The 17,990-nt window shown below is 33.9% G+C and overlaps 1 protein-coding gene across 8 annotated transcripts in view; it reads left to right on the top strand.

Annotated features, from left to right (window-relative positions):
• Nucleotides 1-17,990, top strand: part of PRPF40A (pre-mRNA processing factor 40 homolog A) — a 56,625-nt gene that overhangs the window by 14,162 nt on the left and 24,473 nt on the right. For all 8 annotated transcript variants that reach the window (XM_026492783.4, XM_026492789.4, XM_026492788.4 and 5 more), the window contains exons 4-6: nt 969-999; nt 3,313-3,329; nt 17,282-17,392. In XM_026492783.4, the coding sequence (XP_026348568.3) occupies nt 969-999; nt 3,313-3,329; nt 17,282-17,392 (159 nt within the window). The remainder of the gene's footprint in view (nt 1-968; nt 1,000-3,312; nt 3,330-17,281; nt 17,393-17,990) is intronic.

The following is a 17,990-nucleotide window of genomic DNA, read 5'->3' as shown; positions in this document are numbered from 1 at the left end:
AGGTTCTTGAATGATAGGCATTCACATTTTTTCCTGTATTTATACATACATCCTTAATTGCTAAGTTAATTCTACATTAAGAGTAGAATACTAAGAAGTATAATTTGTCAGCCAGCATTTTATTGGTCTGATTAGTATTCTGATCTTAAAGAATAGATTTTTGCTTTGCTGAGTGTTAATTAAAAATTGTTGTATTATGGTTTAGTAATAGATCCTAGATTTGGAAATCAGAAGATTTTATTCTAAATTTACATTTCATGAGACTTCAGTGATGGCACATTACTTAAAAAATCCTTTGACAGCCTTATCACCCTTACTGGATTGTATAGCAATACGTAAATCATTATGATATTCATATTAGCATAGCTTATTTATTACCTGTAACCTAGTGGTTGTAATGAACATGCACCACTGGGGTGGTAAGTTCGCAATGTCTTACCCAAAATCCTTAGGCCAAATACGTATTTTAAAATGTTCTAATATTAGAAAATAATATTTTGTATATTCTATATATCATATAAAAATTTCTCTTGGGGTCTTGGACAGGGCCTTATATAATTTCAAACACAACATTTCTGTAGCAAAATTTATGGATATTCTCAGGGTGGGATAAATAGCTCATGTCATTCGGAGGAGATTTTGCAACTATAAAGAGTATTGTGTGAAAGTTGAGAAAACTTGGTTTTTAGAGCTTTTTCTGTATCAGAATTGTGGGTAAATAGTTGTGAATTTACATGGAACTGATGATCATATAAATAAACACTTAAAGTGCTTCAGTAGCCCCAGGTTAATGATGTTTTTACAACTCACAGCAAACTCAAGGAACTAAAACTGCTGAAACTTACTGAGGATATTTGAGTCAGTGGCTTGAGAATTATACATAAAGGGCACTGTGTGCTTTATGAGGAACTTATGTAAAGTATAGTTTAAACAAGGTGCATATTACTAATTTCATATTTCTCTTACAGCCAGGAGTAAATAATATGGATGTAGCAGCAGGTATGTACACATTTATGGTGCTAAATAAATATCAGACTTCATTTGGACAGCAGCTATCATAATAAGGAATAGAAACAGTGTCACTTTGGGCTTTATGATTAACTCCTGATTTTTTTCTTTTTTTTCTTTTTTCTTTTGTTTTAAACAATGGGAAATAGGGATAGCATTCATAATTCATAAAAAATTACCATAATTTTAGGTCAGGAGTTCTGGGACCAGATTTGGTCTACAGTTATACTTTAACCCATACAATGTTTTTAATTTTATAATAAGTTGCTAACATTTAAAGTCTTGGGCCATATGTAACAACTAGATTTATCTTTTTACACAAAGATTGAATTTATCTTGAAAAACTGGATTATCTGAATATTCATTGTTTACAGTGGTGCTTATCAACACAGTAGGTAGTCAGAGAATATTTAAATGAAAAGTTCTGGTTGAGTCCCAGTTTGTACTCAGCAGACATTGTGGAAGGGGGTAGTAACTCCTTATTTTGGATATGGAGCATGTACTCTTATTAGCCTTCTGGACTGCTGCACAGTCTTTTCTGTTACCTGCTTGGTCCTTGTAGCCATTGGAGTTTGTAAGCCTTGTGATAATTTTTTTATCAGCCAGTTACTAATAACTGTTTTGACTAGTGTACCTTTCATATAGATCAGTAGTGCCTCAGTTATCCATGAGTAAATAATGTTCCAGATAAATTGGTATTCCAGATGCTGAACTTTTTTTCCATGATTGCGCCAAAATCTTTTTTTGGTTTGGTTTGGTTTGGTTTGGTTGGTTTTTAGGGTGGGGAAGAGGGGCAGAGGGAGAGGGAGCAGGAGGAATCTCAAGCAGACTCCACACCCAGGGTGGGGTCCTACACAGGCTTAATCTCAGGACCCTGAGGTCCAGAGTCAGACACTTAACTGACTGAGCCACCCAGGCACCTCTAAAACATATTTTGTTTTAAATATGGTTTGAAACATTTAAAATGTACCATTTTCCTACAAGTTTATATGGGACATAATGGATCTTTTTAAGATGTTTCACAAATTTCTTTATTTAAGCTGAAATGATGTTCTGAAATACCTAGTATAATATTTTGCCTATTTAGATATCTAGAGGTGATTACTATTACCCTAAAGAATTCTGGGAAATTACCTTAAAATTTCTTCTTTTTTTTAATTGAAGTATAATTGACATACAATATCCTGTTATCTTCAGGTGTACAACTTTGTGATTTGATAATTTTGTATATTACAAAATGATCCCCACAATAAGTCTAGTTATCTGTCACCATCCAAAGTTACTACTATGGCTATGTTTCTTATGCTTTACACTACGTTGCCTTGACTTATTTTATAACTGGAAGTTTGTATCTCTTAATCCTGTTCACCTGTTTTGCCCTCCCGTCTTCGGTAACCAGCATTTTGTTTCCTGTATCCTGAGTCAGAAACAGACTCATAAAATTTCTTCTTAATTACTTTTTAAATGCTTTGGTTCTACCAGTGATGTCCATAGTAGCTTCTTTTGATTGTTCTATGTGTTTTATTCCCCTTTTACATATAGTTCTTGTTTTCTTTTTCACACATAGTTTTAGGTTACTAGTTTCTAAAGTTTAAAGCTTGTTCATTTGAACTTGGTGGCTAAAGGCCATTTCTCCTTATATCTAGAGGGGTATTGATAATAATTTAGGACAGTGCCATCTAATAGACTTTTATGCAGTGAAGGAAATGTTCTGTAATCTGTACCGTCCAATACAATACTTATTAGCCACATGTGATTACTGAGTACTTGAAACTGGCTAGTGCAAAGGAGGAACTGAATTTTTAAATTTTATTTAATCTTAATTAAAAATTTTAAACAAGGACATGTGGTAGCTAATGGATATTGTATTGTACACCACAAGTCTGGAATTCATATAGTTGAAGGTGCCATGGCTCTAAAGCATAGGATCTGAGGTCTGTGGCATTATTTTATTTCAGTAGTGTAGTAGAGAAAGGAATTGGCCAAGATAGACACCTATAATAGCAAGAAGGGAAACAAAAGGCATAGATTGTGAATACTTCTCCAATGGGATCCAAGTAAGTTTGCAGTTTAAAAGTTCAAAGTGCCACATAATTCTGAAAATGCTTTGCACCGTATATGTTTATTAGTAAAAAAGAGCATGCACATAATTCATATGGGACAGTCTTAGAATATTTAGTGTGACAAGATAAGGAGGAAGATATAGTATGAATAAAAATTTTAAAAATGTTCACTGGAGGAGACCTGTGATTTACCACATTGTAAATATTGTTCCTTTTTTTTTTTTTTTTTTTTTTTTTTTAGGTACAACATCTGGTGCAGTAAGTACCTCTGGAACATAATTATTTCATTATACTTCTATAGCCTACAACATTGATCCTTATTTCATTTTAAAGATTATCTGTTAATTTGAATCTTGTTCCTTTCTTTTCTATGCCAAAGGTTGAAAAATTATTTGAATGATTTATCTTAAAATTTAATTTCGATGGGACTAAATGAGAGAAAAAGAAATCAGATATACATCAGATTTTACAAAGATTTTAATTTCTCCCCTCCCAGTATAATTAGAAGGGAAACAGAACTTGTAGGTATACAGTAACTAACGTGATAATTTTCACATAAGGTTTACATTATAAGGTACTCATATACAAACATTTATGTACCCTTATTTATTACCATAAACTGAATGTAGACTTTCTAATACACAGATTTTAAAATACTTATTTTCAACTTGTACCTTCCCTAATGGTGTCAGAAAGACAAATACAGTATTCAGAATTGCTTGTTTTTTGTTGTTGGGTTTTTTTTGTTGTGGTGGTTTGGTTTGGTTTGTGTTCTTAGGAAAGGAGAGAATGATACTGCTATGCTGCATTTCTTTTTCTCCATACTTGATTTTTTAAGATAGTAGTTACAGTTACTTTTGCTAATGTTTCTGTATATGGTATTCTGTTATATATTTTTATTACGTTTGGGAAAATAATAAGTCTGAAAGCCTCACTTAAAGATGCCTTTTTTTTGCTTATTGATAATAGCCATGCCCTTTTGCCTCAAGGTTTTCTTTGATTTTTTTGTTTGTTAATTCCTTAAAGATCAATGGAAAGAAGAGGGGTTTTTGTTTGCTTGTTTGTTTGTTTTGAGGGAGGGCAAAGGGTCAGAGTAAGAATCTTCAGCGGGCTCAACACACAGCAGCACACACCCAGTGCAGGGTTCAGTCTCAACCCTGAGATCACAACCGGAGCCAAAATCAAGAGTCATCTGCTTACCCGACTGAACTACCCAGGTACCCCAGAAAGAAGAGTTTATATGTATAATCTCATTTAATCACAATAGTCCTGAGCGGTAGCTGTTATGCCCGTTTTATGGTTGGGGAAATGCAAAAAGCTGTGACTTGATTTTAAATATGGGGGAAAGAATGTATTTAAATGTTTTAAAGTTTCTTGTATCTTCTGCTTTAAAAGTTAAATGGTTATAGGGGTGCCTCATGGCTCATTCGGTTGAGTGTCTGAGTTCCACTTGCGTCATGATGTAAGGTCATGAGATCCAACCCTGAGTTAGGCTCTGAGCTTGGCACCGGGTCTGCTTGGGATTCTCTCCCTTCCCGTCTGCTCCTAACCCTGCTTGCATGCAGTATCCCTCTTTCTTTCTCAAATAAATAGATAAAATCTTTTTTTAAAGAAAGTTGAGTGATTATAAAATATCCATGTGGTATTCTTCCATTATGAGTGCCTGTTTGTATTTTTCACCGGTGACAGCTTCATGTATTTTTCTGTTTATTTTAAATAATGCAGGCTCGCTTGGGGGATTAAGAAGCAGACATAAGTTAAAAAGAAGAAAGTAAAATTTCACCCTAACCTTTTCCACCTTGAGAGGATGACAACCATTAGTGTTTTGGTTTTGTCAGTTGTCTATCAAACCTTTTTTTTCCCCAATTGAAGTACCTTTTTTTGTTAAGATTTTATGTATTGGAGAGGGAGAGAGCACAAGCACAGGAGCGGGTGGGGGAATGAGGGGCAGAGGATAGAGATAAGCAGACTCCCTGCTGAGTGGGACTCGATCCCAGGACCCTGGGATCATGACCTGAGCTGAAGGTAGATGCTTAACAGACTGAGCCCCTCAGGCACCCCAAAATATCTTTTTTATCATATATTAAATTCACACATATTCTGGCATCTACTTCTGGGTTTTCTTTTCTGTTGGTCCATATCTATTTGTTTATTTTTTGTCCAGTATTACATGTTTTTTTGATTAAAACAGCTTTAATATTTAGTAAGGTGGTGCATCTGGGTGGTTCAGTTGGTTAGGCAACCGGCTCTTGATTTCAGCTCAGGTCATTATCTCAGTCTCTGGCTCTGTGCTCAGTGGGGAGTCTCCTGGAGGATTCTGTCTGCCCCTCCCTCACGTTTCTCTCTCTCTCTCTCTCTCATATAAATAAATTAAAAAAAAAATATTTAGTAAGGCAAGCCTTCATGGTTTCTCTTTTCATTACCTCCTTAGCTATTTTCAGATGTTAGTATATGAATTCCAGTATCCCCCTCCAAAAATAATCTGTAAATACATACATACCCACACACACTCAAAAGACAAAGTTATGTTTTTCATCTGGGATTATATTTAATTCATTTCAATTTTGGAAGAACTGACATTTTCTACTTTTCTGTTAAATCTTACCATCTAAAAATGGGAAGTGCACTGTTGGTGGAAATGTAACTAGTGTAGCCCCTATGGAAAGCCATATGAACGCTGCTCAAAAAATTAAAAATGAAACTACCATACAATCCAGCAATTCCACTTCTGGGTATTTATTCAAAGAAAATGAAAACAGTAACTCAAAAAGATAGATGTACCCCCAGGTTCATAGCAGCCTTATTTACAATAGCCAAGATATAGAAATAACTTCGGTTTCCCTGGAGTATTGAAAACTCTGTATTTGAAAATTTAGTATTTGCTTTAATTCTTTTTAGATTTTGGGTCCACAGGGGCACCTGGGTGGCTCATTAGGTTAAGCATCTACCTCAGGTCATTGTCCTGGGGTCCTGAGATTGAGTCCTGGGTTGGGCTCCCTGCTTCAGTGAGGAGCCTGCTCCCCCCCCCGCCCCCACTCATGTGCATGCCTTCTCTTTCCTTCTCTCTCAAGTAAATAAATAACATCTTTAAAGAAAAAAAGATTTCAGGTACACAAATTTGAGTTACCTAAACTCTTCAGATTATGGTCGTTGTCATTGATCCTTGGAGGATTCCTCACATTTTTTCACTTTATGCTTCTTCACTCTCATCCCTACAGCACCCTGCCTAATGGGTGCTCCCTTGGATATATGCCCTAAGACTTGCATGTATTGGAAAAAGCTTTTGAAATTTTTTGTGTAGGTATTTTTGTGTTTTTTCTTTTCCTTTTTTCTTTACATATTTTGTGGGTTCTTTTTGTTGAGGTATAATTGACATAACATTTTAGATTGTACAAAATTACTTGGTATTTGTATACATTGTAAAATGATCACAATAAATTTAGTTAACATCTATCTCCATATATAGTTATAGATCTTTTTTTCTTGTGATGAGGACTTTTAAGATTTACTCTCATAAAAACTTTGAAATATGCTGCACAGTATTAAATGTAGTCGCCATGCTGTGCATTACATCTCCATGACTTACTTTATAACTGGAAATTTGTACCAGTTGACCCTCTTCACCCGCTTCAAACCCCCACCTGCAATATGTTCTCTATATCTGAGTTTGGATTTTATATTGTTTTTTAGATTCTGCTTGTAAGGGAGATCATACGGTACTTATCTTTCTCCGTTTGACTTATTTCAGTTAGCATAATGTCTTCAAGGTCCATCTGTGTTTTTGCCAATGGCAAGCTTTCCTTCTTTTTATAGCTGAATAGTTTTCCTCTGTGCATGTGTTTGTGTGTTTGTGTGTATTCCACATCTTTATCCATTCGCCCATCCAAGGAGACCTAGGTTATTTCTGTATCTTGGCTATTGTAAATAAGGCTGCTATGAACCTGGGGGTACATCTATCTTTTTGAGTTACTGTTTTCATTTCTTTGAATGAATACCCAGAAATGGAATTGCTGGATTGTATGATAGTTCCATTTTTAATTTTTTGAGCAGCATTCACATGGTTTTCCATAGGGGCTACACTAGCTACATTTTCACCAACAGTGCATGAAGGTTTCCTTTTTCAGCCATACCCTCACTAACACTTATTATCTGTTTTTGATAATAGGCATTCCAATAAATATAAGGTGAAATTACATTGTGGTTTTGGTTTGCATTTCCCTGATAGTGATGTTGAGCGTCTTTTCATATGTCTGTTGACCATCTGTACGTGTTCTCTGGGAAAATGTCTATTCAGATCTTCTGCCCATTTTTAAATCAGATTGCTTGGGGTTTTTTGCTGTTGAGTTCTATGAGCTCATTATATATTTTGGATATTAACCCTTATATACATGATTTGCAAATATTTTTTTTCCCATTCTATAGGTTGCTTTTTCATTTTGTTGGTTTCCTTTGTTGTGCCAGAAGGTGTTAATTTGATGTAGTCCGCTTGCTTATTTTGCTTTTGTTGCCTTTGCTGTTGGAATCAGATCCAGTAAATCATTGTCAAGATTGATGGTCAAGGAGCTCTTACTGCCTATTGTTTTTTCTAGTGTTAGGGTTTCAGATCTTACATTTCAAGCCTAAATCCATTTTGGGTTAATTTTTGTGCATGATGGAAGATAGGAGTCTAGTTTCATTCTTTTGCATGTGGCTGTCCTTTCTTAAATATTCCTGCCTCCTCTGTCATAAATTAGTCAACCATTTATGCATGAGTTTATTTCTGAGATCTTGATTCTGTCGTATTGATCTGTATTTCTATGTTTATGCCAGTACTATACTATTTTGAATACAGTACTTTGGTAATATAGTTTGAAAGCAGGGAGCACGATGCCTCCAGTTTATTCTTTGGATTGCTTTGGCTATTCAGTCTTTTTGTGGTTCCATCCAAATTTTAAGGTTATGTGTTCTTTTTCTTTGAAATGTGCCTTTGAAATTTTGATAGGGATTACATTGAATCTGTAGATTGCTTTGGGTAGTATGGACATTTGAACAATATTAATTTTTTTCAATTTGTGAGCATAGAATGTCTTCCCATTTATTTATGTCTTAATTTTTTTTTTAATCAGTGTCCTAGTTTTCTCTTGCACAGATCTTTCACCTCCTTGGTTAAATTTTTTCCTAGGTGTTTTATTATTTTTGATGCAATTGTAAATGGGATTTTTTTCCTTAATTTTTCTTTCTGATAGTTAATTCATGTTGATACATGCAACAGATTTTTGTATCCTATTTTATTGAATTTATTTCTAACAGGGTTTTTGGTGAAGTCTTCAGGTTTTAATATATAATGCATGTTTTTTCTATAAATAGCATTGTATTATCTTAGTAGCTTACCTGTTTTCCCTTTTAATAATCTGAATATTTTCAGTGGTCTCCGTGTTTTCCTGAACAGTATCTTTTTAAAAAATTTTAATCTGTTTCAGGTGTCCAAGAAGATATTTTTGGTATTTTAATTGGAGTTGCACTGAATTTATAGATTGTGGGGACATATTTATAATACTAAGTCTATCAGTGAACATGGTAGTCAGTCTTTTGTGTCTGTTTTGTAATAGAGCTTAAATTTGAGTTTTGGCTCCTTTTTTCCTAATCTTCATTTCTAATCTTTAAACATTTACTGTGGTCAGCCAAAACCTGTAGTACTATGGTGAGCAGTAGCAGTGATGATAAGCTGGCATCATTACCTTGTTTTCTCCCTTAAAGGGATTATGTGTTAAATTTCTCCATTTAATGTGATGTTTATTATAGCTTTTTGATAAACAACCCTTATTGACACTTCTTTTCCTGTTTTGCTGAGAGAGGTCATTATGAACTTTATTTATTTATTTTTAGAGAGGGTGCATGCTTGCAAGCCTGGGCAGGGTTGGGGGAGCAGAGGAAGGGGAAGAGAGAAAATCTTGAGCAGGCTGGAGCCTGACAGGGGGCTCCATCTTAGGACCCTGAGATCATGACCTGAGCCGAAATCAAGAGTCGGATGCTTAACCGACTAAGCCACACAGGTGCCCCACAAACTTGATTTTTAAAATTCTCCAGTGCTTTTTTCGTATCCACTGAGATGGTCATATGATATTTCTTCTGTAGTCTGTTAATGTGCAAGTACACAGATACATTTTTTTGATATCTCATCCTTGCATTACTAAGGTGAACCTTAGTTATTCATTAAGCGTCTTAAGGGTGTATATATGTGCACACATGTGTATTTAATTCCTTTGGAATTCAGTTTGCTAATATCTTATTTAGATTGTTTGTGTCTGGGTAATAACCCTTCTCTTTCTGGTCCTTAGAACAATTTACATAAATGACTCAAAATTTATTTCTTAACAGCTTGATAGAACACAACTAAAAACTGTCTGGACCTAATACTTTTTGAGTATAGAGATTTTGGATAACTATTTCAATTGCTTTAGTGGTTATTGTGCTGTTCCAGTTTTAAATTTCTTATTTATGTTTTCCCATACATCTGTTTGTTGAGGTTTAATAATTATTTTGCATAGAGTTAGAAATCCTATACCATCTTCTTTTTGGAGGGGTAACCATTCAGTTTATTTCTTCTGTCATCTTTATTTCCTTCGTGGTTACTCTGTTGCCTTTTTTCTGGCTTCTTGAGTACTTAGCTCATGGTTGTTAGAGATTTTTTGTACTAAGTTAACTGTTGCTTACGTTTTGACATAGAGGGTTTTCATTTAACTCCGTTCCCCTTAGTTTTTCTTTTTCCCTCATTTGATTTCTTTATTGAAAGGATATTGGATGGTATGTTTTTCTTGGTTTCTAGATTTGGGATTTATTTTTAAATAGACTTTTTTTTAGAGCAATTTTAGGTTAGTAGCACAGCTGAACACGAAGTAAGGAGTTCCTTAATATCCCCTCCCCTTAACAGCCTCTCCTACTGTCAGCATCTTCTACCAGGGTGTTAACATTTGTTACAGTCAATGATCCTACACTGGCACGTTATTACCCACAGTCCGGTTTACGTTAGAGTTTATTCTGGTGTGCGTATTCTATGAGTTTTAACAAATATTAATGACATGTATCATCATGATAGTGTGTACAGAATAATTTCACTACCCTCTGTGCTCCACCTGTTCATCTCTATCCCCACCTCCACCCCTTGCACCTAGCAACCACTTATCTTCTTGCTGTCTACGTAGTTTTACCTTTTCCTGAATGTCATGTAGTTAGAATCATACAGTGTGTAGCCTCTATAGACTGGTTTCATTCACTTAGTAACATGCATTTAAGTTCTCTCCATTTTTTTCATGGCTTAATAGTTCTTTTCTTCTTGGTACTGAATAATAGAAGAGTAACAATGATAATAATAGCAGTGAATAATATTTCATTGTGTGGACTTGCCACAGTTTATCCATTCACCTCCTGAAAGACATCCGAGTTTTGCTTCCAAGTTTTGGCAAAGAATAAACTCTTAACAAACATTAGTGAGCAGATCTTTGTGCGGACATAAGTTTTGAACTCATTTAGATAAATAACCAAGGAGCATGCTTGCTTGATCATATGGTAAAAATGTATTTAGCTTTGTAAGAAGTTGCCGAACTGCCTTCCAAAGTGGCTATCCTGTTTTGAATTCCCACCAGTAATGAAAAGGAGTTAGTTTTAATTTGCAATTCTATAATATTGTATAGTGTTAAGCACCTTGTCATAGGCTTACTTACCTGTATGTTTTTCTTGAGGTATTTATTCAGATCTTTTGGCCATTTAATTGGATTGTTCATACTCTTTTTTTTTTTTTTCTTTTTTTTTTTTTAGAGAGAGAGAGAGGTGGGGAAAGGGAGAGGGAAAGAGAGAGAATCTTAAGCAGGCCTCATACCCAGCGCAGAGCCCAGTGTGGGACTTGATCTTAAAACCCTGAGATCATGACCTGTGCCGAAATCACATTGGACACTTAACCCGCTGAGCCACCCATGTGCCCCGGGTTGTCCATGTTCTTCATGTTAAGTTTAAAGAGGTCTTCGTAATATTCTGGATAACAGTTTTTTATCGGATGTGTCTTTTGCAGATTTTTTCTCCCAGTTTGTGGCTTGTTTTTTCATTCTTTTTACTGTGTCTTTGGCAGAACAGAAGTTTTTAATGAAGTCCAGTCTGTCAGTTACTTCTTTAATGAATCATGCCTTTGGGTGACTTTTTTTTTTTTAATAAAGAAAACTTTTTTGCATATTATCAGAAGGCACAGGGAACAAAAAAGCACAGTCTGTGAAATGCTATTTACATTTTATTAAAGCTTCACTTATGTCTATTTTAAGACCGTTTTTAGGAATATTTTCTGTGCTTTTAAGTTATTTTGTATTCTTCCATCTTGGCATATCTTTCATCTCTTTGATCTGCCTAAGATGAGGAGTGTCTTTAAATATTTAGCTTGAAAAGATGTCATCTTTTTTTCCCTGTATATTTCTGTGTTGCTGTGCATTTCAAGGCTAAATTACTAAATGCATGCACGTTCAGATTAAGTTTTTGTCTGTTAACTTTTTATCCATATGTAAGTCCCTCATTTTCATTACGGTTTATTTATTTTACCTTCTAAAAACTTGATATATTTTAAATAGGATTTTTTTTCACATTTTTATTGCAAGCTAGTTATTGTCATTTCAAAGATTTTTGTATATTTATCTTAAAGCCAGGTCTGTTATACTCTTTTTAATTTCAACTAGATTTCATTTGAATCTTTAGCCAGTAAAGATAAGAGAATTTGTCATTCCCAAATGTATCAGTTATTTCATTTTATTACTATTATGTGTTTGTTGAAATACAGTGATTGTGGACTCACCTTTTGGTCATGATTTTAATGGAAGTGGCTTTAGAATATTTTTATTAGTTTTCAGTAAGTTGCCCTTTATCATTCAGATGTTTTTGTTGTTTCTAGGATTTTTGTTTTTATTTTTTTAATACTTCCAAACCATCATAATTTTCAGGATATAATTTGATCATACAAGTATATTGGTGTGCTCCTGTGATTTTTTTTTTTTTCAGTTCGTTTATAGAAATAATTTCTTTCTTATAGATTTCCCAATATTAAACCACCCTGGCACTGCTGTAATCAGTTCTACTTGGTCAGAGTATATATGCTGCAGGATTCTCTTGGCTAATGTTATATTTAAATTTTTAAGATATATATTCATAAGTAACATTAGCTACTTTTCTTATTTGATACCTTTTCTTTTGCATTTTATTATTAATAAAGAGCTTTTCATCTATTCCTGTGACCTGAAACAAGGACATTGTAATTCTGTGTATTTTAAAGCTTATGTGGTGTTCTGGTATGAAATTATCTGGTTGGGTATCTTTCAGTTGCTTCTATGATGATTGGAATATTCACATATGTGTTTCTTCTATGGCAAATTATAATAGTCTGAGGAATGATTTCCTCTAGATTTTAGTAATTGGTTTTAAATCTGCTTTTAGTAATTATGTTCTTCCTTAATTCTAATCTTATATTTAGGCTTTTTCTTAATTTTCCTTATTTAGAGTAGTTGAGGGGATTTTTCTACCTATTTAGTGTTTAGATTTAGTTATGTTTTTTCTCTTGGTTTCATTCAGTTGAACTTATACTTTACTACAGAAATACTCACGTATGTATAAATGTTTATCTGTTGTACATATGTTTATATAGTTTGAGTATTGAATTTATTCACAACCAAATTGTTGACTAGCTTTTTGATATCTGAAAAGTATTTAGCTCTCTTGGTAATTATATATATATGCATTTTTTCCTTTTATCCAGTTTTTTTTCTTTTAAATATTTTCTGTATATATTTTGCTACTATATCACAATGTCTCACTCTGTATTTAACAGTGCATCTTAGATATTTTCTATTAAAAAACAGATCTCCATAAAATAAATCTACCCTAATTGAATGGACCCTAATTGATGGTTTTCTTATGGATGGATATTGAATTTTCTCTAATTTTTCCTCATTACAAGTAATCCTGTAGAGAACATTCTAATACATCTTTTCAGCTATATAAATGGGGTTTTGTGGAGTGAAATATCAGCATGAAGAGGTTATTTGTATTTCTTTTCTTTTTCTTTTGTTTGTTTGCATTTTCAGTTTTGATGAGAACCAGTAAATTGCCAGCAAACCAATACTAATTTCATTCTGAGCCCTGGCATGACAGTGCACTTTCCTTCCTACCCTTTTAACATTGTATACTGTCTTTAACTGTCACTTATCTGAAGAACAAAAAGTTTTCATTTAATGTGTGCGTCTCTGATTTACTAATGAAGTTAAATATCTAATTATATTATCTGTATAGAGTTCTATTAATGGTCATGTTTATTTTTCCATAAGATTGTCCTATTGTTTGTAGTAGATTTTTATATATTAAGGATGGTAGTTTTTTAATGCCTTACTTTGCAAATTTATGCTTCCAGTTTATCATTTGAGAAAATGTTTACTTTTGGTTGATTCCCCGGAACTGCCATTTGTGTCAACAGGTTTTTCTTAATACAGTAACTGTCAGTAATAAAATTATTTGGAGAAGGCTGTCATCTGTGACAAAAGTGCAGAGTAATACTAAACCTCCAGTGCAAGGATTATCTTAATTGTTCCTACAAGTCCTCAAAGCAAATAACCTTATGGTTAAAAGTAATGTCCTGGTTTTGATGCATTCAGAATACACATCTAAGTCTTTGTTAGGTTTCTCTGATTATGCAAAGACAGTCTAAATATTTGATAGGTAGCATTTGTTTATTGCTTTGAAAGGGCTTATGTATTTTTTTTAAAAAGTAATTTTTAGGAAAATAAGTTTTTCAAATAGAATGTGCTGTACTCTGTACTTAGTAACTACTTGCCTGAGTCATATGTTTTATCCTATGAAGACAACTTTACAGTTGTTAGCTATTGATATATCCATTACTGTTTTATGCCATTCTTCATCTTATATTCAACATTCATGATACATTTGTTTTTAAATTTTTCTTTTAAAATATTAGTTACTGGTTTTGGCCAGAAGCAAGATACAGTTTTACTTTAAGTTGGAGATTAGATACATTTAAGGAAAAGGAGCAAAAGTTTATCAGATAAATCATTTTTCTCCAGAACTGACTTCTATACGTAGATTTCATATATTAGTTAAGGCATTAGTACAGAATTTATATTCCTATTTGAAATGATTCTATTTCTCTTGATGCAGAGTGTTGGAGCCTTGCTCTTTAATAGGAACTTAGTGGGTGGGCAGGACAATGTTGTAATGAACTCACCGGCCAACTGTGTTACCTTGGACATGTTCTTGTACTTTCTTTTGCTCCATTTTCTCTTCTTATAAAGTAGAGATAATAAATAGTATCTACCTCGGCAGGGTTATTAAAAGAATTAATTTGAGAATTGATGCAAAGCAGTTAGCACAATGCTTTTCCACTTAGGATCAGGAATTTATCTGCCCTTATTGACAACTAGACTGTTCTGAATATAGTATCCTTGACATAGCATTTGTGTGGGTAAAATGTGGTCTTTAGGAGAAAATTTGAATTATTCTAGTTTTATTTACTTCCTGAATCACTACGATGAGCAGGTTATTAACCCTCCTAAGCCATGGTTTTCTTATTTGAAAAATGGGGATAGTGTTCATACTGTTTTGTAGCGTAGTTGTAAGGTGTAAATAAAGTAGTAGCTAGTGAATACTAAATTGCTTATTGTTTGTTTTACTGGTTTGTACATTTCTCCTCTTTAGCCCTATTTGGTCAAGTGTACCTTGTCCCTTTTTAATTCCATTTTTTCATGAGTTTGTTTCTGGTGAACTTCCTCTTTTCTGAGTGCCCTTTAGCAGATGTTACTTGAGAAGTTTAAATATAATTTTGGAACTTAACAGATTTCTCTTTAGTGCAGTCCTGAAATGCTGTTGAGTTCATTTTTTTTTTTTAATGTTAAAGAAATACCTCTATCTACCTTAGCAGGATTTAATTTGTCAAATAAAGCAATACTCATACAGTTGAAGCTTCCGTGCATCTCTAAATCACATCACCTTTTGGTTAGATGTTAAAGTAACAAGCTAAATATTTTCCAGCAGTTACTATAATGTTTACTTCAGAGAATCTGTAGTTGTCATATCCTGCACACGGTGCTAGAATAAGTTAAAGAATTTAATATACCTTTTGAACTATCTATACTGCTATACCATGCGGAATCCATTTGTAAATAGTCCTGTCAGATGACTTAATAAATCTGTATAAGAAGAGACATTTTGTTATCAAAAAGCTCAAATTTTATCAAGTTTTTTCTTTGAATTGTAATGGCTCTTTATAATTCCTTCACATTAACTCCAGTATTCTTCTTGGAAGTTTTAGAAAATAATCATCTTCCCTCATCTACTTTCGTGAAAATCACATTAATTTGTGTCCTTAAATCACCTTTTCTTGTTCTCCATCCCCATCCCCACATTTTGCAGATATTCCTTAAGTCACTTAGCGTATTTACTTTGACCATTGAACATGTCTGAAATTGAGATTCATCCTATAATCCATTGTGTCTTACGATCTCCATTCTCCAGGCAGCAGTTATGGCTTAGTTGTGCATGATTGAACAACAAAAAGTGCCAACATCAGAAGAATGAATGTCAGTGGTTTGAAAGAAAGTTCTAGAAGTAATGGCATAGCATTCTTATCAGCTTAGGAATAAAATGATTATGGTGAGAGAGTAGAAAAAGCAATGAAATGATGTGTGTTGAGCCACATTCCCAAAGCAGAAATCAAAAGTAGGTATGTGCTGTTTTTCAATAAAGTTGATAAGGAAGGAAAAAAGGTCACCTTTAAGTAAGGACAGAGGATAGTTAGGAACAAATACTGGTGATTTTTAGCTTTTTGTTTTTGTTTTAATAAATGCTGCATTACCAGTATTTTTGATAGTAAAGGGAATGATATTGTGTGGAGTATAATGGATGTCAGCAGCTCTCATACAAAAAATGGTCTCAGTGTGAAGTTTAAGGGACAGCTTAACTATTTTATTTGCCTTTTTATTCAAAAAACTGAATTGTGATAAAAATCAGTGTCTAAGAATATATCTTTCAGAAGTGTAACATAAAATCTGAGTGTTAAAAAGCATGTGATAGTTCGAGGATGATTTTACTTTTTCTTTCTTAGAGATATGTACAATGTTTTGTCTTAGATTTGAAGAAATATGATATAGATCTTCTCTAACCCTCTTTCAAGCATACTTTGTTACTATCTAAATAATCTGGTACCTGGAACTGGACTTAATACCTTTGATCTCATTCAGTAATTCATTCATAATTCCTTGTAAAATTACTTTTTTTAAAAAAAACCTCTTTATTAAGGTATGATTAACATGTAAAACTGTACATATTTAATGTGTACAACCAGATGATTCGGGGAATAAATGCATACCTGATAAACTATCAACCCCAAGACCACAGACATCTATCACCTCTCAAAGTTTCTTCCTACCCCTTTTATTATTATTTTATGGGTATATGTATGGGAACCTTGTAATACAAAACTCTTAACCAGCCTTTATTTGAGACATTATGTTTATTGTTGCCTGATATTTTACTTGCAACTTTCAGTAGGTTCTCAGTAGTTCTTCTGGGTCCAAGAGTGGATTTTTATTCTATATCAAACTAGTGTCACATAAAGCATTTGGATTCACATTTTATCCCTGTTAAATTTCACCTTGTTTGTCAAATTCTGTCATCCAAAACCCATCCTTTCTAGTTTTGACAGCTGCATCTTTATGGCATGTCCATCTAGAACTTTGTCCAACTTGATATAAATATTCTTTGAATTCAAGTTGTTGAGCTCATGATCAATCCATCTGTACAAAATTAGCTGCTACTTCTTATATTTTAGCTAGAAGGCATAGCTAAAATAATCTATGTTGCACATAGATTGTCTTTTATGCATTAGTTACAGAATTACCATTCTTAGGAGAAACAGTCCTATCCTTATACTTCTGAGATACTTTGTAGAATATAGAGATTCTAAAACCTCAATAGATCCCTGCCACTTTCGAAATACTTTTAAAATAGTCTGTTTTTCAGTTATTTCCCTACTACTTGCATTGGTGAATTATTCTAAATGACTTAAACTGTGAAAAGTATGCCTGTTTTTATACTTTTAATTTCTTTGTATATTGTTAGTGAAACTAATGAACACTGATACTCACTGTCACAGCACTGTTAAATAATTTAAATCTTCTTGTGATTTTTTTCTTTAGAAATCAATGTGGACTGAGCATAAGTCACCTGATGGAAGGACGTACTACTACAATACTGAAACAAAACAGTCTACTTGGGAGAAACCGGATGATCTGAAAACACCTGCTGAGGTAAAAGTTTGAGACTTTAAAATCAGGGGTTGTTAAATAGGTTGAGTCTTTTTTTCTTAGGATTTCATGGATATTTGACTGTTAGAAAGACAGACCAATTTTGTTTACTGATTTTTGCCCCTGCTCGGTAAACCTTTATCAGGTGGCATCAGATTAAGATAGGTGACGTAAAGAATAAACTAAAAGAGCAAAAGGACTCTCTTTCTGCCCTCTATTCTTTAAATTCACATTTTATTTTATATATTTAAAGATTTTATTCATTTATTTGTCAGAGAGAGAGTACGTGCGCGCACAAGCAGGGGGAGGGGCAGGTAGAGGGAGAAGCAGGCTCCCCGCTTAGCAAGGAGCCTCATGCGAGACTTGATCCCGGGATGCTGGGATCATGACCTGAGCCAAAGGCTCAGAAGCAGGCTCCCCGCTTAGCAGGGAGCCTCATGCGAGACTTGATCCAGGATGCTGGGATCATGACCTGAGCCAAAGGCTGACGCTTAACCGACTGAGCCGCCCAGGCATCCCTAAATTCACATTTTAAACTGTTTTCCCTTTATAGCATATCTAGGTGATTGCACATGTCTTCCAGTGAATTCTTAAAAATTTC

Source organism: Ursus arctos, unplaced genomic scaffold (genome assembly GCF_023065955.2).
Source record: "Ursus arctos isolate Adak ecotype North America unplaced genomic scaffold, UrsArc2.0 scaffold_1, whole genome shotgun sequence".
NCBI classification, from domain to species: domain Eukaryota; kingdom Metazoa; phylum Chordata; class Mammalia; order Carnivora; family Ursidae; genus Ursus; species Ursus arctos.
The sequence above is the reverse complement of the archived record's forward strand: the minus strand, read 5'-3'. Positions and strand labels throughout refer to the sequence as shown.